The 24,718-nt window shown below is 37.3% G+C and overlaps 1 protein-coding gene across 2 annotated transcripts in view; it reads left to right on the top strand.

Annotated features, from left to right (window-relative positions):
• RFTN2 (raftlin family member 2) overlaps positions 1 to 24,718 on the top strand; it is a 31,132-nt gene that overhangs the window by 1,761 nt on the left and 4,653 nt on the right. For both annotated transcript variants that reach the window (XM_034430097.3, XM_034430087.3), the window contains 7 exons: positions 1,180 to 1,363; positions 4,646 to 4,754; positions 7,313 to 7,631; positions 9,443 to 9,646; positions 11,422 to 11,540; positions 14,698 to 14,801; positions 21,645 to 21,723. In XM_034430097.3, the coding sequence (XP_034285988.2) occupies positions 1,180 to 1,363; positions 4,646 to 4,754; positions 7,313 to 7,631; positions 9,443 to 9,646; positions 11,422 to 11,540; positions 14,698 to 14,801; positions 21,645 to 21,723 (1,118 nt within the window). The remainder of the gene's footprint in view (positions 1 to 1,179; positions 1,364 to 4,645; positions 4,755 to 7,312; positions 7,632 to 9,442; positions 9,647 to 11,421; positions 11,541 to 14,697; positions 14,802 to 21,644; positions 21,724 to 24,718) is intronic.

Below are 24,718 nucleotides of genomic sequence, written 5' to 3'. Positions count from 1 at the left end.
TCACACTTTGTTTTATTTTAATGGGTAGTACGGTAGATTTAAATATGTATATTTTCAGGATTATAGAAGTACTTTGATGGAGATTATTTCTTGTAAAAATAATCATATTGCTAATAATTCAAATAATTGTTAGCAATTTTATGCTGTTACTTTGGTAACTGAGGTGATAGATGAGAGAGAGAAAGAGAGGGAGAGAGGGAGATGATATTGCTATTTTTCAATCACATATCATAATGAAATAGGCAGTTGGATCCAATCTTGTCCTCCTACTACTGAAAGGCTCTTTCCATTTCTGGCAACTAGTCAAAATTCAATGGAGACTCCTATTGGGGCAAACATGGAGGTAATGAAATCCAGTAGTAGAACCGAGATGGTAAGGTTAAATATGAAGACTCCAGAAACAATATGAGACTAAAACCAATTGTTGGGGTTGCATTTTTTTCCTCTTTCCTTCATATTTTATTGATGGTGGTGGGAAAGCTGAACAAAACTGCAATTAGCTTCTTCTGCAATTGCCAGCTTCTTTATTTTGGAATACCTCTGAGTCTTGCTATATACTATTGGTTATACTGAGAGGTAAAAATATTCTGCCATTTATAGATGCAAGCTTCCTATTAAGCACAGGATCAGAGTATGCTTTCTTTCTAGTTGTTTTTTTTTAAAAGCAAGTTCCTATATCACAGTATTCAAGGCTTGAAAATAGTTGGACAGTGACTGGTGTCAAAAGCACAACTTCATATGTGGTAAGGCTCCGGTGTCTACTCAAACTCCTTGAGTGTGTATACTAGAAACAAATACCTAATTCAGATGTGCAATATATATAGACCAAAATCTATTGTTATATAAACTTCCTTTTTAAAAATCACTTAATAATTTAATAACCCTTTGTTATAACAACAAATATAATTTGTTTAACTTTATGCCTGAACCTGTTATTATAACTATTAACCGTTCAACACTTAAGTCCCTATATTCTGTTACTGCTATAGTAATAGAAGCCACATGCAATGCTGTGTTTTTTAAAGTAGTTTTTTCTTAGTAAATTGATTGATTGAAATATTGCTTCTTTTCTCTTACTTAATCTTTATAAAAAGTTATTTTAAAAATCTTTATAAAAAGTTATTTTAAATGTTTTTTAAATCCTATATCAAGTGTTTCTGGTTGTTTTAATTCTTTTAGTTATCTCAAATCCAGAAATTATCAAAATATGCTCTGTTTTGGATATTGCAAAGAACGTGGAGGAGTATTATAATAAAGGATATGTGGTAGGAGCTATTCATCCTGTTTTACTGTCATCTGGACAAAGAAGGCATTTTCCAGCAAGTCACATCTATCGAGTTGTGCTTGTGCGTCTCAAATTCAGGTATGCCATAAGAAATGCTTAAATTCCAGTAAGCTTTTGTATTGAGCAGAGTTCCTTCATCGAAAAAATTGTTCCCTGCTTTAAGAGTAAAACCATTATTATGACAACCACATCATAACTTTGTTGCATCTTAGAACCAAATTACGTTAAACTGCATGACTTAGTTTATTCCCCATGCAAATAGCTGTTCAAATCAGGAGACTTGCAAAAATAATATCCTCTCCATCCTCCATGATGTAATGATGAGACCCTGATTGTTCTTTCATATTGAAAACACTTGTATGCAAAGACATAACATGTAGTTAAGTCACAGGTACTTTTAAGCCCATTTATTAGGACAGAAACTTTGGGAGATGAAATCATTTCCATTAGACCAGGGGTCCCCAAACTTGGGAGCCTTAAGACTTGTTGACTTCAACTCCCAGAATTCTCCAGCCAAGTGTGCTGGCTGGAGAATTCTGGGAGTTGAAACCCACAAGTCTTTAAGCTCCCAAATTTGAATACCTCTGCATTTCCCTTTAGAAATGGGAAATGGGGGAGAGGGATGGAAGCAAACAAGCAGTAACATCAGATAGAAATAGAACTAAAATAGTATGATTATGATTGGCATTGGCAATGAAAGGCATTATCTGCCTTTCCTTGTCTTTTATTTCCTTCTGACATTTTTGTTCTCTTTGTATCCTTGCCTGTGCATATCTATTAGTGGAGATATTATTTTTTTTTTTTGCATCTGAGGAAGTTACATTCAGCCCATGAAAGTTTATGCAAAAACTACATTTGATAATCTTTAGCTATTCGATAGTGGGTACTGTAATTGTGACCAACAATGTGATTTCCAGCTATACTTCTGAGATTCTTAAATTAAATCTCCAATGAAGAATTGCTTAAAACTGAAGCTGAACTTAAACATAGTACATACAGAACATTAGGTACTGATAGGAAAGCAAGCTAGACAAATAGGCTTTGTGAAATCAATTTTAAGTAGCCTTTTATATATTCTGATATACTTGATATATTCAAGTTCATATATTTGTATATTTTTACCTAACTAAAATTTATGTTGTAGGAAATTGGGCATTATTTTACTTGTCCAAGGCTGCATTCTCTGATGTCAGCCTATTTGGGTCCCAATTGTTGGCTTGTTCTAAAATTATGTCAAATATCTGAGCCAAAAGTGGCTATAACCATCTTGAGAAACATCTTAGTGTTTCTTGTCTTCTTGCTGACAAGCCTCTTTTCTGTCTCTGATTCATTTTTTAACAATCTCTTTGTTCTTTTTTAGTCCTGCAGACTATTAGGGGAGAGACTGATTACTCTTGAAAGCATGATCAGAACTGCAAGTTGCCCTTTGTAGGGTTATTATATTTATTTATTTATTATACTTTTACCCCACCTTTATTACTTTTATAAGTAATTCAAGGCAGAAAACACACACACTGTTCCTTTCTCCTCATATATTTTCTCAGCATGAGAACTGTTGCATTCTTAAATAGGAGGAAACTATTCCAGAAACAGAACAAAGATTGCAAGAAAATACCCTATATGACCTTAATATATTGTAACACTAAAACTAACATAATAAACTTTATTATTGGCATATTAATATTAATATCATGATATATAACAAAAAGGCCACAGATATTAGTTCTAAATGTATTCTTCTTGACAGCTACTTACAATTAATTTTAATTTATTGAACTCCTTCAGGTTCAGCTCTTGAAACTCTTCTGAAATATTTCAATATAGCTAAAAACTGTATTTGTGTGTGTTACATTACCTAAATTTGAGTGTGAGATGTTACGTGCTGTTAAAGCTCAAGATAATGAATATACTAAGCTCCATTTAAACCTTAAAATGTTAACTTAAAGCATTTCACAGGCAAAAGTTTCCAGTTCTGTCCTCTCCACAGCTATCTACACTTCATAAACAATGTGGGACAAGACAGTAACATTTCCTTACTGTTAGCTTCTTAAGCTGAAATATCCTAAGATTCAAATCTTTAAATCTAACTAGTTGTTAGAAAACAGTTATCTTCTGACTTAGCACTCAGTCATTTATTGCTTGTGTCATTTTGGTGAACCTCAGACAATAACAGTTGTTTGTCATGATGATTGCAACTATTTTGTCTGGAGCTGCAAGCCAAGTACTTTTTTTTTAAAGGGAAAATTGAAGGATAGATTGAAATTATCCAATTCATTATCTCAGTTGGACTCATTTTTCACATTCATTGAGCAGAACTCTAGAAATCTTTTATGTTGCTGCATCACCTGGGGTTCCTCTGAAAACTAATGAAGATTCTTCAAGCTCCACAGGCATAACAAAACCACACGGGTCTTACTGAATCCAAGACAATTGTCATCCTCTTGTTACAAGTGGTAATGGCCTCAGTAAAACCAGAACCCTAAGAATAACCCCAAGTTTCCTTTTGGATGGAACCCAAAAGAATCCATCAGATTCCTTGAGTGGACTAATCAAATAGGTCCTACCTCCCTGCTCAAAGGTCAATAGGGAGTGATCTGTCCAAAACAAGGGAGTTTCAAGTCTCCCAGAACAATAAGCCTGGTGTACTCCACCACAAACCCAGCCCCAGATTTAAGCTACTCAGCTATGGAGGCCACTCCAGATTTCTCTGCTGCAGTTCTGGATGTCTTGGCAGCCAAAGACCTCCAATAACTTCCAGGTTACCTCCCCCACACTCTGCATAATTTGGGCTAACTTGGGGAGGTTCTGCTTCATGGTGTCTAAGAACTGGCTGCCATAGCTCTGTCCTATTCCCAACTTAACCAGTTTGCACCAAAACCTCCAAACTCTAACCCTCAACAACATTCTTAATATGCTGAAATTCCTGCATACCTTGCACAGACACGCAGCCCTGACCCCAGAACCATTACAAAAAAGTAATGCATTTATAGCTCAAATTAAGTCTCTCAAATCTTACCCTCACCAGGTCTGCATTACAGTTAAAATACCATCAATGAAACCTCTTTAAATATCTGAAGGAAATTTGCTTTTTAACTCACGTATTTATACTTGCATATTTCAACAGAAAAATATTTAGTATTTTAAATGAAATGTAAATAAGGTTGCTCAATGTGTAATTCAGTTCTGTTCCAAGCAACATGTTTGGGCAAAAGAATCAAGAATAACAGAAGAGCTACCCAAAGAAGAGAGTTGCCAACATTCAATTTATAATTTTTGGGAATGGAAAAAAGTGTTGCTTGCTAGTATTTTGCACAAGATAGGTCAAATTTCAACGAAGGCTGCTTTCTTTCTGTGTTTTAGCCACAAGAATCCACCAATGAGAGAACCAAGACCCAGGCTTGTGATTGAAGAGTGTCCTTTAACATACGAAAAACTAACAAATGAGGCAGTTAAGGAAGTGTTAGAGAAGGTATGACCATCTTCACTGAATATTTTACTTTTCCTTTAACTATAATGCTACTCTGAGAACTCAGATAATGTTCACGAACAAAAACATACATATCTAATACCAAACTTTGTCTTGATGCTAACATAACTACTTTCTGGATCTTCTGTTTCAATCACTTCTCATAATTCCACATTTCCAAGAGGGTGAATGGGTAGCATTGCAGTTCTGTGGCATCACCAATACTATAAAGCAACCTCCTGAAGGGCGTCAGGTTGTCCTGTTCCTTGTCAGTTTTCTAAAAGCCTAAAAACTGAGTTGCTTTTAGAGGGGTTTTCTTTGAGTCTTTCCCTGATGCCACCTTGCTTTTTGGATTTTGTGTGGGGGTGGGTGAGTATATATATATGTGTGTTCCCTTTTGGTTTTATGCAGAGCTAACCTGTTGACTGGCTTTATTGTTATGACTGTTTGGATTGGTTTTACATTCACACAAATGTTTTAACTTTTATGTAACCTGCAAACACTGAGAATCATTCGATTGCAGCAGAGGAGAAGCACTATAAATAATGCTAGCACCCCATTTATAGACTCCTGCAATTCAGTTCTCCCATAACTCTTCCCGTTCCCTGTTGATTCTGTTGAGTCAAAGATGGGTAGTTGAACAAAACTGGTGGCAGCAGCTATGGAAAATGTTTTCACATCCATTTCTTTGTGTTGGCCTGCTTTACACAGAAACCTGATTTCTAAATTCAGAAGAGAAAACTATGCTAGGATTTCTTCAGAAGAACTCCAGGGCCTTATTGATGAAATATTCTATTGAATCATATATTTAGTTCTGTATGATAACTGAGTCCCTCAACTGTTCAGTAAAGTTGTTGCAGAATGCAGCCTTGAAATATTACATGTTGACATTCCATGATGAAAAGTTGAATATCATGTTGAATGAAATGTTGACTGACAACCAGTTTGGTCTAGTGCCGTGATGGCAAACCTATGGCACATGTGCCCAGAGTGGCAACCGGAGCCACGTGCCTGGAACGCACAGTGTCACCTGTTCTCTTCCGGGTTTCTGGCATGCATGCACACGCGACGATCAGCTTGCCTTTGTGCATGAGGCAGTGCCAGAAACCGGAAGAGCTGGTCTGTGAGCCAGGAATGGGGGTTCCTCGAACTTCAGAATTGGGAGTGTCCAGAAAGAAGGAGGACCAATGGGAATCTCCCTTCTGCAGTGTCATTGGTCTCTGGGCAGAGTCTCCCTTGACTTCACCCACTGGAGGAGTTAGTTCCGTGCAGAGAAGAAGCCCAAGTTGGTTATTCAGACCAAGATCCCCCCACCCATTTTCTCCACTTCTCTCTCTCCGCAGAACTGTCTCTCCTCCTTCAGGTGAAGCCCCAAAGGACTCTGCCTGGGGACCGATTACACTCAAGCAGGGAGAATTCTCATTGGTGTTGCCCCTCATTTTGGCCCCTCCCATCTCAAAAGTCTGAGATAAACACTTTCCCCCAATGCAGAACTGCGGATTCCTCCTCTGGGGCTGGAAGCATCTGGCCAGAAACACATGCATGTGAGCATGCGTGCCGTGAGCATGTGGGTTGCCAGCTGATTGGCGCATGTGCATGCGCGGCAGTAACCAGAAGACTTGCTGGCTGCCGCACATGCGTGTGCCAGAAGCCAAAAGTACCTTATCCGGCGCATGCATGCCTCCTGGGCAGCTCCTCTTCCTGGTTGCGGCCCTGACAAGTGTGCACAAAGTGCTCCCTTTTCGGCACTCGGTGCCAAAAAGGCTCGCTATCACTGGTCTAATGATAAGGCACCAGACTAGAAACCCGGAGATTGTAAATACTAGTGGACCGGTCACTCTCTTGCACCCCAACTCACCTCACAGAATTATTGTTGTGGGGAAAATAGAAGGAATAAAGAATATTAGATATGTTTGCTACCTTGAAGTATTTCTAAAAATAATAAAGATGGAATATACATGAACAAATAATTCCAGAACATCAGCATTTATTAAACCTTTGCATTGATGTTTAAGACATTTCAAGTATGTTTTAAGAGCTAATTAAGAAGGAGTTAAGGCATCAGGCTAGAAACTGGGAGACTGAATTCTAGTCCTGAGTTAAGTAAGAAGCTAGCTGGGTGATCTGGGGCCAGCCCTTCTCTGTTGGGTCTAGGAAAGAGAGAATGGCAAATCAATTCTGAAATCTTGCAAGTAAACTGTGGGGATTTGTGCAGGGTCTTGTCAGGATTCAACACTGACTCAAAGGCATAAATAACATTAAAAAAAAATCCCTTTACATACCATTAATTTTTACCCAGATACAAATAGGCAAAAGAAAGACTCCATATATCGTGCTCTCTGTAAAACTGAAGATACATGTTTTACAAATAGTTGAAATTTTTGAATAGGTGGCTGTTTCATAATATTAATAGTAAAATAGATATGCTATTTTTATATATCAATGAATATTTCTTTCTGTGAATCCATGTAAAACCATCATACAGAAACTAGCTACACGCCTTAGTGAACAATATGCATATCCATCCCACTGAATTAGTACTGTCTTTTTGAAAAATATAGGTCAATGATGCTGCTAAAAGAGGAATGAAGTTTGTTGGGTTTATAACCCAATCTTGCTCTCAATCTAAAATCTGCAATGGTACAAACCTGGGCGAAGATATGGAGTCTGACTCGACACTATGCAGAAGGAACAGAGAGCAGAGGAGCCATGATTCAGAGGAAAATGTTAGAATCTGGAATGAAGGGACACTGAGTAATCAATCCTCTGAGAGTGGAATACAGGAAGAAATTCATCTGGACATCAGGCCAGCACAAAAGACTGATTTTCAAGAGGGAATAGAAGGCTGTCCCAGCCCAAATAAATTAAAGGAAAAAGAAGGTATTTAAACACATCATCTATATGGTCTACATCAGGGGTGGTATTCACTTACCTTTGCTACCGGTTCACAAATGTGAGTGCACAGAGCGTCAAAAACGAGACGCGATGACATCCAGGTGGGTGGGTGGAGCTTCCCACCACCGCTACTGGATCGCGCAATCAGGATAGAGCCGGCTGAATTTCATCACTGGTCTGCATGCACTATGTAGCTATCTCAAACTACAGAAGAATCCATTTTTAAGAACAATAGTTTAAGAGAAGGATTATCAAACAGTACAACCATATTTAGAGGTGTTCTTAAACCTTTCTCATGTATCCCTGTGTTTATTAGCCCTTTTTTCAGCAAGGACAAACTATCCAAATTGAAAAATGTATTGCCTCTACTTTTTTTAACAATTATTTTCAGTCTGGAAAACTACAACAGAACAAAACATAACATCATATGCTCTCCATTCTTAGTGTCTTTAGGATAAAAACTGGCTGAACAAATATTCTCTCAAAGGCTAAATGATATGGCGCATCAAATGGAAGTCAACAATTATCACAGAGCCCAGAACTTAGGTTGCCAAGGATACTTAGGAATCCCCCAAATATTTAAATATTCTTACCTTTCCCAAATTGTGAAAAACTTTTTTAGGCAGATACAGCATCCTTCCCTCTAAAACCCCACAAGCTCAGCACTACAAACCTGAGCAGATACAAATTGTACACCACATTAATATATTATAACTTCCATGGGATACTCAAAAGAATTATATATAGTCTCTGTTGCAGCAATTCTCAGAAAGTACTGATTATTATGTAAACCTCCTTCTTTCAGATTGTTTAGTAAATAATAACAAATAAATGAAACCATGGATCTTCCATATTGTAACTAAATTTGTGTGACTGCAATGAAAATCAGGCAATAGGTGATACAAAACTGAACACTATTGTTTTTCATTATGTTCTTGTGTCATCTGCTGATTGTTGATCAAAATAAAATAAATTAAATTTAGTAACTTAGAGAAAATTGCCACTGAGTTTATTAGAAAAAATTAGCATGGTAGCACCCAGCCTTAAACCCCTCACAAATTGTAAAACAAAGATCACCATGTTATAAAAGATGAATTCTGAGCAGAGAGAGAGAAAGATGAATAATGTGAATCATAAAAAGAAGTAGCAAACAGTTGAATGGGAGTAGGTGGAAGAGGAGGATGAATTTAGTTCAAGAAGAATGAACTTTAGAGAGAAATATCAGTGTCGTGGATAATTTGGCTGGGAATATTAGGATGTAAGGTTGCCAAGTTTAGTTTGCAAACTGGCAGTCCCAGGGAGATGTCCACAGCATAGTTACAGCTGCAAGATTATTGGTGAGATGCATGATGGTAGCAGTAATAGATGAGCCAATTAAAATTTAAGAATGGAAGTGTAGGTTTTGGACGCTAGAAAAAGACCGAGAAAGAAAAATCCCGTTAATACGATACAAAAAGAGAAGAAAAACATTTTGCAAATCACAATGTAAATTGAAAGAGGAAACCATGTTCTGTACAGAGAGAATGAAGAGTTTGGATTTAAGCCCCTGAATTAAGTTGGCTTTCATAGTAGGATTTTCTAACATATTTGCTTACATAATTGAAGGATTGATAGATCAATTTGAATTAAAATAGCATTCAAATGTCATGCTGGACTTTTATCCAAATGGGTTTTAATTTGTATTCTTAATGCAAAATGTAATTTTGTAGATTTTTAAAAAATCTGTAAATATAACCCATTGACATTTTTACAATGCATATTACCCTAATATCTTTATTTCATTTTTTTTCTCTCAGACACCAAACTATATACAGTTTTCAATGTCTTTGAAGATGATTCCATCAGTTGGACCTATCATGACAGTATTTTGTCTCTGAAAGTGTCACGGAAAGGACCTGTGATTAGTACATTGGATGCTGATTGGTTAGATTTAACCACATTTTATTACAAACAAGGGTTATCATTAATTGACTCCTTTGTGTGTTGGGAAGCCTCTAAAGGTAAGGATAATGATACTCTTTTTCATACTTAAAAATAAGGATATTAGCAAAATTCATTCAGAAAATTCAAAATGATACACAAAGTGTGTGCAAATTTTAAAATAGGCTGCAGAGTAAATAAAGACAGTGGTCTGTTTGATTCAGGATAGTTAAAGCTTTCAGATAAGGCTTGCATCTGTCACTCACCCATAGTTATAGATACTACATTTATCACTCATTGGCTTTCTCTCCCAGGGAACTATTAAAAGATCACCAGAGGGAAGGGAGAAGCAATGAAGATCCCCCACCAGCTGTTGTCTATGCGTATCACTTGTTTCTCGCTGTAGAGAACCAACTGTTTTGAGCAGAATGGCTGGGGGAGGGGAATTCTCACTTCCTTTCCTCCCACCAAGAGAGAGTCAAAGAGAGAAAGAGGGATTATTCACCCTTAATTTAGGAGTGAAAAATAAGAACTACCAATAGCTGGGCAGAAGAAAGCTATAAAGAGGCTTGGAGAAGATTAAGTAGTTTTTCAAATTTCCAACTTGTTCTTTGTAGGAGAGTTCAAGTTCTCAGATTGATCTGGCCTTCCACTTTGAATTGAATTGCTTAAAAAGATAACCAGAAATAAAAATCTAAACCTGAAATGTTTGCTGTCATGGAAATTTTTTGTTTAAAAAAAAAAGAGACATATGATGAACTCCCTATTACATACATCACAAGAGCAGCTGTCTTACCCATTTTTAAGTGGTTTCTACAGGAAGAATTAAACACGTGAATCACACTCAACGGGTTTTTTTAACGTTAGCCAACAGAAAAAAGAAACATGTATATTCAAATTTTACTCTTATTTATATCTAAACTATTTAATTTCCAAAATTTAATTGAATTTCTCATTAAGGGCTAAACTAGACATGAAGTGATTTAAGAAATGAACTAATACATCAATCTCACAGATGCAGACGAAGACTGTGAATTCTTAACATATGCAGTCTCCTTTTAAACTTAATTTTTAAATATAATCTTTCTAAAAGTAAAATAAACAGCAGATGACTTGCTTGAAGCAAGTAAGAAGGTCGACCTAGAATTTGCTTTGCTGCTGTATGTTATTTGCCATCTTATTTGTAAAAAAATGAGAATGTCAGATTCATTTTGTGCTTAAGAAATGTACTGCATGTTCTCTTTATATTACATCTACCAAATCAAAATTTAAATTGAACATAGCTGAAAATAGGACAACCAGATCTGGGGGCGGGGGTGGGGAATCAAACAGCTGCTTGATGGCAACAAGGAGTCTTTCACATCCAAGATTTAGTAGCCCTAATTATTATTTAGAAATGTGTAATTCAAGGATAGATAACTTCAGCCTAGTCTGAAAAGCTTTTGCGGAAGATTAGACACTTGTATATTATTTGAGCATGGTGTTAGAAATGAAAGCGTAATGTGTCAAAAAGACAATTTGGGGGAGGGAGGTAATAGCCGAATGCACTTTGGGCTCTGACCTCATTTCTGCCGGTTCCAACCCTACTCATCATAGGAACCCAAGATATGTGGCATTTGACAGGAAAAAACTTAACCACCCACAGTCACTTAGAAAGTAAGATAGGCAGTGTCTAAACTTGCATAAATAAGTAAGAAAGTAATATAAATTTACCAAATCCTGTTCATTGACAATCACATCAAAATGATCATGTGTGAGACAGAAAAAGAAAGCATACTCCTCTTAATACATAAGTGTAGTACTATAAAGTTTAGATATTATATACTACTTTTCCTTTTTTTTTTTCTTTCTCTAGCTGACTTTGGACTCAAATCATTAGAAGGGTTATTTATATATGAAGAAGAACCGGGGTTTCCAGGTTCGGAGAAGAAAGGAAATGATGCTATTGTTGTAGAACAATGGACTGTCATTGAGGTAATTCCCTATTTTTGTTTTTAACAATTTAAGTTACTCTTCCTGATTAATTTCAAGGGTTTACATAAACTCAGTATACAATTAGAAAATAATCAATATGTGAGCAAGTTTGTGATATCTTGAAATTTTAAACATATTTGAGGTTTCAGCAAAAATAACTCACAGTTCAATTATCATTTTAGATAATCATTCCTTGTATATATCTTTGTTTTCTAGTGTCCATAAAGGCCAAATCTTTAAAGTAACAATGGTAGGAGTGGTTGTCACAACTAAAAAGTTGTTGATGATAGGCAGTCATTAAAGATAATGTTCTGTTTAAATTTTAAAAATCCTCAAAGAAATGAATATCAAGAGTTTGCAATAACAAATAAATGAAATCTTCAATTTAAGAAATGAAACAGGTGGTTCTGTTAAAGTTGAATTAAATCCAAATGGGTTTTTTCAGACTCAAAAAGAGACATATATGAGAACTTGCACTTTCCTGAAAGTGATGACAATTACAGTCTAAAATACTGTACAATATTATCTAATACTTTTGCATCCTGGAGTTTGCCTTTTATATAAATGGTGGGGTGAATTGAAAGGAGAAACAAAAGGAATCACAAGGCTAAATTTGGAAGTGTGAAACAATTGTCATTTTCCTTCTCTTGTTCTAGAAAGAAAGTCATAGCACTAGAATCAGTGCATTGGCTTCTCTGGACACAAAAACATATTCCAGAACTTAAAGTGGGCAACTTAAGCATTGGTTCTGGTTCAAGGGAGGTGACCACAAAGGTTGCCCTTTATGCAAGGAAGACTTCATGAAAGGATTAATTCTTTGCCTTCATGCAGAAAGAGGAAGTTTCATCAACTAAATTCAGCCACTGGCCTCCCCATAGTTATCCCTCACAGATTTACAAAGCTGACAAGTTTCAGATAGTCATCTGTTCTTTGGCTTCCCATATCCATCTTTTCAACCATCCACTTTTTGTTAAGAGGTCTGGTCCTATACTCTAGTACTGTAATGGCGAACCTATGGCACGCGTGCCACAGGTGGCACGTGGAGCCATATCGGGGGGCACGCAAGGGTTACCCTAGTTTAGCTCCAGCGCGCATGTATGCGCCGGCCAACTGATTTTTGAGCCTTCAGGGCCCACCGGAAGTCAGGAAACAGACCACTTCCTGCCTCCAGAGGGCCTCGGGGGGGGCTGTTTTTGCCCTCCCCAGGCTCCAAGAAAGCTTCTGGAGCCTGGGGAGGGCGAAAAACGGGCCTACCGGGTCCACCTTGCCATCGCATACCAAAAGCGGTGGGAGCGTGGTGGGGTTGCATGCGTGGGGGCCAGGGTGCATTGAATTATGGGTATGAGCATGCGCGTGTGTCCCCCACCCCCCTTTTGGCACGCAACGGCAAAAAGGTTAGCCATCACTGCTCTAGTATCTCATTTTCTATTCCTCTGCTATATTCCTTCTTGTTAGCAGTAAAAGGTAGCAAAGTCTGTTCTTATACAGTAAATTTTGTTGGAACAACTCAGATCAGCATATTTTGTCTGTTAAATCCAAATTACATTGAGGACTGTTAACTAGAGGGTTTACTATATTGCCATTTCTGTGTCACATATATTGAATAGATCATGCTGAGAAGCATCCTTCATTTGGATTTGCATATTTTATATTTTGTAATGCAGGACTCTTTGTCAAAAAGTTTGTCTAAAGGAGCAGCCATTCGCTGACAATGCATATGTGCAATCACTTCCACTTGGAAGAACAAAATAATTATTCAGAAGTTACCCCACAAAAAAGCTGACCAGTTCAGTTCCCCAAGTGATTCCATAAATAAGCGTTGACAACTGGAATAAACATCTTTGATTAGTTTTTAATTATATCAGCAATCATTGTACCATATATGTCAGGGACAAATAATGGAGTCTTCAGAACTTTTAAACTTTGATTTAACTCAGCTGATATACTTAAAGATAAGAAAGGAGCTGTGAAATAGTCCAAAACATCTAGAAGTTGCCAAACTCTTATTATTGCTTCAAGAAACTCATACAGATAACTGTTGTAGTGTGACTTTTGGAATTCAGAAAGAGACAGGAATAAACTGGAAAAAAAAATCTCTATTCTAGAGAGTTTGCATGTGCAGATGAAGGAGAATTACACATTACGTAGTTTTTGTCCCTGTTCCTGCCTTTTTACGATAAAAAGTGGGTCCAATGGTGGTGATATGGCTGCAACGGAAGCTTCTCAAGTTTTTTTTTTTTTTAAATACTGTTTTATATCCAATAATTATGCAGAAATGGGTTTGCATGAATTAGAGCTCTTAAGAGGGAAAAGTCCTCTCTATATATAAACAGATAATTTCTTTGTTCTTAGCTCATCAATTTACGTACATCATTAAAGTCACAATATATATGTACTTTTAGGTTCAATCACATTTAGAAACTAAAGAGAAGATTAGGGAGAAAGGGCTGTGAGGAACAAGAACATTTCAAGACCACACACACACAAAATCTTTTGACATAATGTAATTAGATTTTTTTTTTAGGCCATACCAGTAATAATAATATTTGTGTAATATAACATAACACTTTAAAAACTATTATGCTGTTACAGAAACAAAATGATTATTTAACCAATGGAAAAGAAAATGATGTGTACCATAACTTTTAAAATGTTTGATAAGTCAGACATTAAAAGTATATATTAATGTAATTTCCAGTGTGTTTTAAAACTGAATAAGATTGCAACTCCAGGAATTGGATTTCATTTCTGATTAGACCAGCATTGGGTTGTTCTATCTATAGTAAATATTATAAAATCAGCTTTTGGCATGCATTACCACAAATGGACAGAAGTTTTGGCTTGTGTTTTCAGGTCTACACTAAAAATAAAATGGAACTAAACTTAATGGAACTGAATTTCTTTAGGAAAAAAAATATGTAATTGTCAAATTTCTTTCTATAAACACACCAGAACAGCAATAGGAAGAAAAAAACATAACTATACCAGAAAAGTATATGCATGTTCTTATTTTTTGTATATTAATGGTTAATAATCCTTTTTTAATATGCAAGGACCTTTGGGTTTCCCCTCCTTCCTCTCCACATCTCGTGGTTAACCTGTGGAAATGCTTACCCTATTCTTACATATATATTTCTGTATCTATTTTTGTTAACAGGGCAGTGAAATCAAAACTGATTATGGTCCTTTACTGCACACTTTGGCTGAATTTGGCTGGCTTTTAACATGTGTGTTGCCTACTCCTGTCATCCGACTGGACAGGTAGACGAAATAACAATTTCTCTTCCTATTCCCGGGAATGTAATTGAATACATCTATTAATATAATATATATATTAAGGGAGATGTTTGTGGCCTATACGTATAAAATGTTTTTTAAAAATATCAATGATATTTCAGCAATCTAATGTGCAAACTGCTGAGTTATGGGAAATCTCATGAGGTTTTGGTATTCTTGTGCATGATTTTGAAAGACTGAGGGGAGGAATTCAGACCATCATTTGAGATTTGCAGAATGGTGGCTGAATCAGAGACTAGCCCTACATTTTTCCTCTTCAATGGATTATTCAGAAACTTGAATTTGAGAAATTAACTGAACATTTATCGGTTTACAAAACAAAAAATGATGGCTTAAATTAGGAAATGTTTGTTGAAATATGAAGCTGAGGACTAGTTGCTAAATACAACAAGAGTATACAGGTAGTTCTTGACTTACAACAGTTCCTTTAATGACTCTTCAAAGTTACAACGGCACTGGAAAAAGTGACTTATGACCGTTTTTCACATTTATGACCATTGCAGCATCCCCTTGGTCACATGATCAAAATTCAGATGCTTGGCAAATGACTCATATTTATGACGGTTGCAGTGTCCCAGGGTCATGTGATCACCTTTTGTGACCTTCTGACAAGCAAAGTCAATGGGGAAGCCAGAACTTAATAACAGTGTTGCTAATTTAACAACCACATTGATTCACTTAACAATTGTGGCAAGAAAGGTTATAAAATGAGCCAAAGCTCACTTAACAAATGTCTCACTTAGCAATAGAAATTTTAGGCTCAACTGGTCATAAGGTGAGGACTACCTGTAAAGCAAACATGACAATAAATGGAATGATTCATGAATGATTCAGAACTACACAGGCAGTAAGACAGGGACATGTGATATCTCCTTGGTCTATGTATTTATGGGTGATATCCATGCTCATCTCACTCAAATGCCCATCTGAGAACACAACAAATAGTTTAGTTATCTGCAGGAAGAAAGCCTTCATATTTGCAAATATCTATATTGTCTTCCACATTGGTGATTTTTTCCCCTTTTTTAATGTCTGCATAGGACTGTAATGGTCAGCTGTAACCAATAGCAGATTTTTAAACATCTATTTGATATTTAACCATCAGTTAGCACAATTAAACAATCTCTCTCTATGATACCTCCTAGGCAGCTGGCCCACTACTTCAGTAACAATTGCTTGAGCAGAGACAGGCGGGGGGAAAACCTTTCCATATAATCTGTTGAAGGGCAGAATAATTTAGGAATTGATTCAAGCAATTATATATTTATTTCATGAGAATTGGCCTAGGTCCTGCACCAATTCTCTTTAACTGAAAGGCAGCATATTTTTATTTTATTTCTCACAGGGATAACAGCAATTTTTGAATTCCCTGTTTAAAAATAATATCTTAGAAATATTCATCTACAGATTTAAAAATAACATTTAAAGTGTTTTCTGAAGATGTGCATTTAAAGTTTGAAATGCCTGAATGAAATAAGTGTCCTAGGAGTTTCACCTCCTAGAATTATATTTTCTGCCTGTTGCACGCTAAAGTGATCAGCTGAGAAAAGTTAACAGGATATATATTATCCTATTATTTCCATCAGTATCTTTGCAGACCAAATAGCATGTCTTTCAAGAAAAACAAGCTTGGCTTATATAGAATGAAAGCAAATAGCCTCAGCTCATAGACTCCATCCTTATCTTGAGTATTTGTAGATAGCAGAAGGGACATTAGGGAAAAAAAGGAAGTTTGAAATTTTTTATAACTAAGGGACTGTTGCAGGAAATAGCATTTTAGTCATTAAATAGCTATCATGTGGTAGTAATGAATAAGCAAAACTGTATAGTATTTTTGGGGTCATAATAAATAGCAGTCCTTTGTGAAAATAAGGCATGCAAAGATGGATGCGGATCATGAACTATAACTTTCCTACACATAGAGGAGTAGAGGCTCTCATCACAGCTGCAAAATGTGATCAAAGTCACATGCCAACTAGCTATTCAGTATGCATATCTTTATCCATATATGCACACAAACATATCCTGTTCTTTATGCCAGGTTTGGAACTGTTCTTAATTCCACATATACTAATATTTTATTGTATCAAACTGGATTAAACAGCTCACCTAGTCTGAAGTCCCTTGAACTATTATACAAAAAAAGCAATACAAATACAAAACTTATTTTTATCATATGCAAATAAAGAAAGACTAGTCCAGTGGTCCCCAACCCCCGGTCCGCGGACCGGTGCCGGGCCGTGGAGTACCTGGCACCGGGCCGCGCAGCGGCCGGGGGACATGAACGCTGCAGCGCAAAGGCTCCTGGGCCGTGCGCAAAAGCTCCTGGGCCGTGCGCAATGGGCCGTGCGCAAAAGCTCCTGGGCCGTGCCCCCAACCCTGCGCGCGCTCAGCGGGCCGCGACGATAAAAAGGTTGGGGACCACTGGACTAGTCCACAAAGAAAGCAATCATTTCTTATGAACTGAAGATTTCTGAACATAATTATTTAATAGGAGAAAGAGAAAATTGTACATATTTAAAAGGAAATTAAATCTGCTTTTCTAGCTAGTCTTCTGAAAAGGACTCCCAAAGATAAAATGATTTTCAAATATATCTTTACTGATTTGATTTTATTTATAAAATTAATAGGCCACCCATTTTACCTCAAGGTAACTCTGGGCGGCTTACAATATAAAAGATAAAAACTATGTAAGCTAAAAACATAAATAAGACAACACAAAATCCAAACATTACGAGCCAATTAAAAGACAGGGAGGTTGGGAGCAGGAGGGAGGGAGGGTAGGTGGGATCTGTTGTTAATCAACCACCTCCACTGTGATGCTCCCCCATTGGAGCCCCAAGCTAACTGGCAGAGCCAGGTTTGGACTATTGTATAACTTATGGGGAATTGATAATTTCTCACTTTATACACAGGAAAAATATTAACATAAACAAGACATATTACTATTGTCTTCCTGATAGTTTCCAAATCACTGGTGTATCATTCCAAATAAAACAACAATCTACAAAAACCGGATGTGTAAAAGTGTATTTTGAGCACTTGTTTTCCAACAATTAGTTCAACCTATCTACTTCTTCCTTTAAAAACATAGATGATCAGAAGGGAAATAACCTCAATCCAATACAATGTGTTGAGTCAGCAACCTTTCTTAATCAGCTATCAGAAAAAAAAAGTTTTTTTAAAAGAGTTAAAAGCTTTCTTTATCAGCTTCTTAAAGCAAGCGATTCCAGCCCCCATTTACTGACTGTGGACTATGTGAACCTGCCAGGCAATTGGATCAGCCACATGAATGATACACAAAGCATTTATGCACAAAGGAATCTGTAGCCTAGAAGCCTGCTTTGGCACATTCATGGCTAAATGGGAGTCCTGACACATCTGGGAAATTTGTTATAAGATGTTATTTGGTTCAGTTTTAAAAGTGCAATCCAAATTACTGAATTAATTAAATCATCTTTTTTTTTAAAGTACTCTACCTGCCAGAATAGTCTGCTAGCAATTCTGAATTAGAAACGTAGTTACTACTTTCATTTTAAAAATTGAGGAAGTGCTGCATTAATTTGTGTGAAACACTTTATGCTCAGTTGTCATGCGATATTGCTCACATTGGTTAAAAAAAAAAGAATAACATGTTTTTCAGTCTGCAGTTCTGTTTTTCCCACAGACTTTGAACTCTGACCCCAGTACGCAAGTGGAATATTAATAGCTTTTACTTTCTGCTAAATGCAGAGAACTTTTCTTTTGCATCAGTTCACACACAGTTTGTTCAGAGGATTACAGGAATATTAGCATTTCCCCCAAAATAACTCTTTAAATCCTGTAATTAGAAGAGTTTCTGTTTTCACAGTAAGATTTCCTGTTGTTCCTCTCTCTAAAGTAGACCCACCAAAAATCAACTATTGTAGAAAAGGATTTCCCCCCCCAGAAAATGGGGACAGTAGCAAGAAGAGCTACTGGAACTTCTCCCTTCTTACCTACATGAAAGCACTTTTGCTTGCTCAAGGTTTAGGGTGTCACCCTGTGTACCCATGGGCCATAGGATACCACTTTCCAGAAAACCTTTTCAAGGATTGGAAAATCCCAAGTGAATAAAGCTTTAGAAAAGGGATATTGGGCTATTTCAGGGGCAAATTTTAAAAAAGCACTCTGGCTCTCCCAATTCTTGCCCACAAACCTGACCTTGGAGGGAATTGTAAGATTTCCTTTGCAGTGAAAGGTGGAAGATGTCAAACATGGATGGAACAGTACAAATGTTTCTCTGTCTTTAGATCTGCCAGCACGGATTTGGACATTTTAGCATGATTGACATTAATATGGTTCACATTATCTTTAGTAACCATAACATAATTTCTGACCATAACAGAAATCAAGGTGTCAAAACAGCATATAATGTATTTGATGCATTGTGTCATTTAGTCTTCCACCACATTTATTTTTTTCTTGTAGTTATTCCAGTATGAAAATAAGCAGAACAATAAGTATAACTTCAATTCTTACTGGTAAACAAGTCCAATAATGCCATTAAATATAATCTGCAAGTAGCAAATTAAAAAGGCAAAAGCTATGAAAAATATCTAGTTGCAGCAATGTGTTTTCTTCCTCATTTTTCAATCCAAGTCCACCTATATCTTTTGTTAAGACAAAATATAGGAAGAAAATTCAACATATAAAACAGATCCTTTTAATGTACTTTCTTTCCCTCCTTCATTGAAATTCAGGGGCAATCCCAACTTCATTCAGTTCAATTGTGAATTTATCCCCTGACATTTATCGTGTTCAGCATTTTAATAAGGCCAGGTCTATTTTAAAGTTGTTTTTTAAAGCAGCTTCAGTACTTCAGTATGGAGCATTTCTTTAAACTTAAAAGTTTTAGCCATGAGTTAATGCCTTTGATGATTCTATGGTGTCACAACATAAAATAGGATATAGAAAGATGACTTGTTTCCAGATAAATTCTTAACCTCACTTTTTTTAAAAAAGCAGAAAAATAACAGAATTCCCCTTTTTCTCTTGTCTTTCTAATGTCATCCATAAGCATCCTCAATGGAATCCCATGATGTTTACAAAGCTAATGATTGATTGACTGATTGTTTGATTGCCAGATCATACTGTTGCTAATATCAGGCACTGTACTAAGCCAATCTTCTAAATCACTGTTTGCAGAAGAGGGGATGCATTGACCTTGATCAATCTTGAACAAATTAATCCTGGTGAGAATTTGGTTAGTTGCATTGATGAGAAGCTATCAGGAAAAACAAGGGCTGCAGCATAGATGGGAAATCATCCTGGAAGACGATTTAACAAGCCGCTTTGCTATTGTTGCCAAAAGCAAAACACCCCCTCCCTTCAAAACAAAAACAGATCAACAAAAAAAGCCATGTATGTGTTCACAAGGAAGTGGGAGTGTCTGGAGGGCAAATTTAACTTTTTGGGATGAACTTAATAACGATGAAGCTCACATAATGTACCAAACCAAAACTAAACAATTCACATTGGTTCTCTGCACAATATGTGGACCCAGATAATTTGACAATACTTAGAATGAAGGAAGCTCTTTCAAGACAGACAGATGTTGTAATAATAAGCAGTAGTGAAATGTAAAATTCGTTACTACTGGTTCTGTGGGTGTGGCTTGGGGGGGTAATATGACTGAGTGGGCGTGGCCAACTTTTTTTTTTTTTACTTTTAAAACCATTTTTTCTACAACCTCTTCGGCTTTTAAAGCCTCTGACGATCCCAGCTGACTTGCCAGATCGGCAGAGGCTTTCTTTTCTTTTTTTTTAAAGCCTCTGATGATCCCAGCTGAGCCGCGCAATCATCAGAGGCTTTTTTTTTTACTTTTAAAAGCATTTTTTCGGCCAAAGAAAAAATGTAGAAAAATGCTTTTAAAAAGAAAAAAAAAGCCTCTGATGATTGCACAGCTCAGGTGGGCAATGTGGGGGGCAGGGATTTTTGCTACCGGTTCTCCGAACCACCCGTCTCTATCGCTATCAGATCGGTTGATCCGGTCCGAACCAGGAGCATTTCACCCCTGATAATAAGGTATCTGTATGTGTCATGTTTATGAAATTAAAAAGAAAATGTTAATGAAAACAAAAGCGCTGCCTTAAAATACTCATCAAGATCATTAATTCCAAGGTCAAATATGACTTGGCCACATTACTGTTAGGGAAAGACAAATATGTACTATTTACATTAACAGATGTAACAAATTTGGGCATGACTAGTTAAAGATAAGATAATTTTAGAGGCTGCATTGCCTCTGAATAAATTTTGCTAGTACATTTCTTTTCAATATTAAGAGAAAAATTTGCTTGAAAAAGCAGTCAGTAATTTCATAAATATTATATGTTGTTGTCCTCAATTATTCCCAAAAAATTAAAATATGATGGGGTGACAGCTGACTTAAAAAACTTAAGGGGGAGATTGTTTTAGAACAATGTATAAAGAAAATCATAAGCTACAACATTTAGCATTGAGAAGAATTGCTTTGTAGATAGGAATGAAGTGGCCCCTGAGAACAGGCCCTGATGGCATATGAGATTCCTCCTTTGCTGAAATAGCATATGATTGAATCTGTTGTGACTGTAAGGAGTACTGTCTTTTTTGCTGGATGCTAAAAGGAAGGCAATATATAAACAAACATGTTAAATACATGCACAACTATGTTTGTTGTATGTGGCACCTCACTAAGAAAATATCATCCAATTTCAACCTCATTCATTCCAGTGAATACTGTAGAATTGTATATGAACAAAACCAGAGAAAGACAGAATTTTAAAAACAGTTTCTTTAATGTTTCAGTGAAGGCAATCTAGCCACTAAGCAAGTTGTTTTCCTTCAGCGGCCAGCTATGGGGAACCCAGCTGTCCAGATACCTGAGGTAAGAATAACAATCTGAAATAATCCCTGCTTGCTCACTTAAAAACCACTCCTGTGTCTTGCCCATCATGTAAAGGGGCAAAGGGCTCATGTGGGAAAAGGCAGTGGTGGGATTCAATTTTTTTAACAACAGGTTCTGTGGGCGCGGCTTAGTTGGGGGTGTGGCTTGGCAATCATGTGACTGGGTGGGCGTGGCTAGCTGGTCACGTGACTGTGTAGGCGTGGCTAGCTCATCATGTGACCGGGTGGGCGTGGCTATGTGCATAAGGACTACTCAGAGGGCTGAAAAAAGTCATTTCTGACTGGGCCTCGCACTTTTGACCGGTCCTCACACTTATGACCATCCTCACATTTATGCCCGTGCAGCTTTCTTAACAACCATGTCACTCATTTCATAACTGCTTCTCTTCACCATGGTGACAAGATAGGGCAAAAACGTAAAATGTGAGGACAGTCGTAAGTTCGAGGACTGGTCAAAAGTGCGAGGACCAGTCAAAAATAACTTTTTCAGCCCTCTGAGTAGTCCATATACACAAAAGGACTACCCAGAGGGCTGAAAAAAGTGATTTCTGACAGGTCCTCGCACTTTTGACCGGTCTTCGCACTTATGACTGGTCATCATTTATGCCCATTGTAGCATTCTTAACAACCATGTCACTCATTTCACAACTGCTTCTCTTCACCATGGAGACAAGATAGGGCAAAAACGTAAAATGTGAGGACAGTCGTAAGTTCGAGGACTGGTCAAAAGTGCGAGGACCAGTCAAAAATAACTTTTTCAGCCCTCTGAGTAGTCCATATGCACAAAAGGACTACCCAGAGGGCTGAAAAAAGTTATTTCTGACAGGTCCTCGCACTTTTGACTGGTCTTCGCACTTATGACTGGTCATCATTTATGTCCATTGTAGCATTCTTAACAACCATGTCACTCATTTCACAACTGCTTCTCTTCACCATGGTGACAAGATAGGGCAAAAACGTAAAATGTGAGGACAGTCGTAAGTTCGAGGACTGGTCAAAAGTGTGAGGACCAGTCAGAAATAACTTTTTCAGCCCTCTGAGTAGTCCATATGCATAAAAGGATACAGCAATAGAGAGGAATGAAGAAAGGGAAGGGAAATTAGAATAGGAGGGAGGGTAAGAGAGGGAGGAAGAGAGGAGGAGAAGGAGAAAGAAAGAGGAAGTAGGGAGGAGAAGAAGAGAGTGGGGGGAAGAGAAAGTAAGAAGGAAAGAAAAGAGAGAGGTGGTAGGTTTGAGGAGAAAGATTGCTGTACAATAAAAAAGATGAAAGGGAAGAAAGCCAACCCCAAACAAATATTAAGATATTAAGATAAAGAATGAATTGTTAAACTTTAAAGAATAAAAGAGAACAAATATGAATAAATAGCAATAATTAGAAACACACATACAAACATACGGTGTATTTTCTTTGAACAGAGTATTTGGCCGGTTCACAAATTTAAACAGTGTTTAGTCATTTCAATTAAATTTACAATTTCTATATTTCCTTTTTGCCATATTTATTCCTCATCTATTTTTGTAAAAAACCAATATTACCCTTCATCCTCATCTCTAATCTTAATCAAATTCAATTTTTCCCTTCTATTCAATATTATACCCCTTCCCATTGTCATCTATTTTTATATCCATTCTCACATTGGTTAATTATGTAATATTAGTTGTTTAATATAAATTCAACATTTTAATATAAATCAATTAGTTATATAACTACCTTTTTTGTATATTAATCAATATGAACATGAATATTCCAATTATTTCCATGCAATCCAATTTCTTACAAATCAATTAATTATATTTACCAATAATAATAAACCAAATAATTTCCCCCATATATTCCTCCAAACCGCAACTTAACCATTTCTGCTCTCAGAAATATACAATTAATAGTATCTCAATTATTACAATTCCCTAGTTAAATAGAGCTTTTTTTTCTTTTGTGTTTTAAAATCTTTCCCTAAATTTCCCATTGTTTGCACCTATCTTTTTTGGTGAGGAAAAAGAAAAGAATTCTGCCTGCCTAATTTTCCAACGTTGCAGCAACAGTAAAACAGTTTCAGTTTTGTGTTTCAGAAGAGCTAAGGGAAAAAAAATCTGCTCCAGGACTCTTTGCAAGGAAGAAGCAGAGCCCTGAGCAAAACAGCTGAGACAAATCAGCTGAGAGCCGGGAGGCCGATAGAATCAAGGGGCTAGTTAGCCTATGCTGAAGCTCCGTGGGCCAAAAAAATTACAAAAAAAACACCGAACCGTTTGTTAAATTGCTGGCTCGCCCGCCCCTCGCCCACCACTATTTATTGGCAATAAATAGTGGTGCGGAGGGGCGGTGCAAGCCAGCAATTTAACAAACAGTTCGGCTGCACCACTGGCTATAGGGCGGCCCTTTGAAGCCCCGCGGCAAGAATTTGAACAGTTTTTATCCCTCTAGCCATCAGCTGGGACTCCGGAGGCAGCAATAGATTGGGAGTGGGCAGGCTAAGCGAACGGCCGGCGATCCAACAGAGCAGAGAGTGAGGGTGAGTGAAGGCGTGGAAGCTGCTTTCTCCATCCTGCTCTCTTGCGTCCGGAGCCAGTGGGGAACCACGTGGCAGCCCACATGGATCCCAGGCAGCGGAACTCAGGCTAGGGAAGGGGTGGGCAATTGTGGCTCTTTTACAATCTGTGGCCTTCAACTCCCAGAATTCCTGAGACAGCCAAGCTGTCTCAGGAATTCTGGAAGTTGAAGTCCACAGGTTGTAAAAGAGCCACAATTGCCTACCCCTGGCTACGGTAGGCTGGCGCCGCGCGGGTGGGAGGAGGGGTGGGCGAGCCAGCAATTTAACAAATGGTTCGGTGTGCTGCGGGGCCAATAAATTACAAAAAAACACCGAACCATTTGTTAAATTGCTGGCTCGCTCGCCCCATTTATTGGGAATAAATAGTAGTGCGGAGGGGCGGGGCAAGGAGCTGGGCGAGCCAGCAATTTAACAAAGGGTTCAGCT

This window comes from Pantherophis guttatus, chromosome 1 (genome assembly GCF_059756535.1).
Source record: "Pantherophis guttatus breed Tessera chromosome 1, ASM5975653v1, whole genome shotgun sequence".
In the NCBI taxonomy this organism is placed as follows: Eukaryota; Metazoa; Chordata; class Lepidosauria; order Squamata; family Colubridae; genus Pantherophis; species Pantherophis guttatus.
The sequence above is the reverse complement of the archived record's forward strand: the minus strand, read 5'-3'. Positions and strand labels throughout refer to the sequence as shown.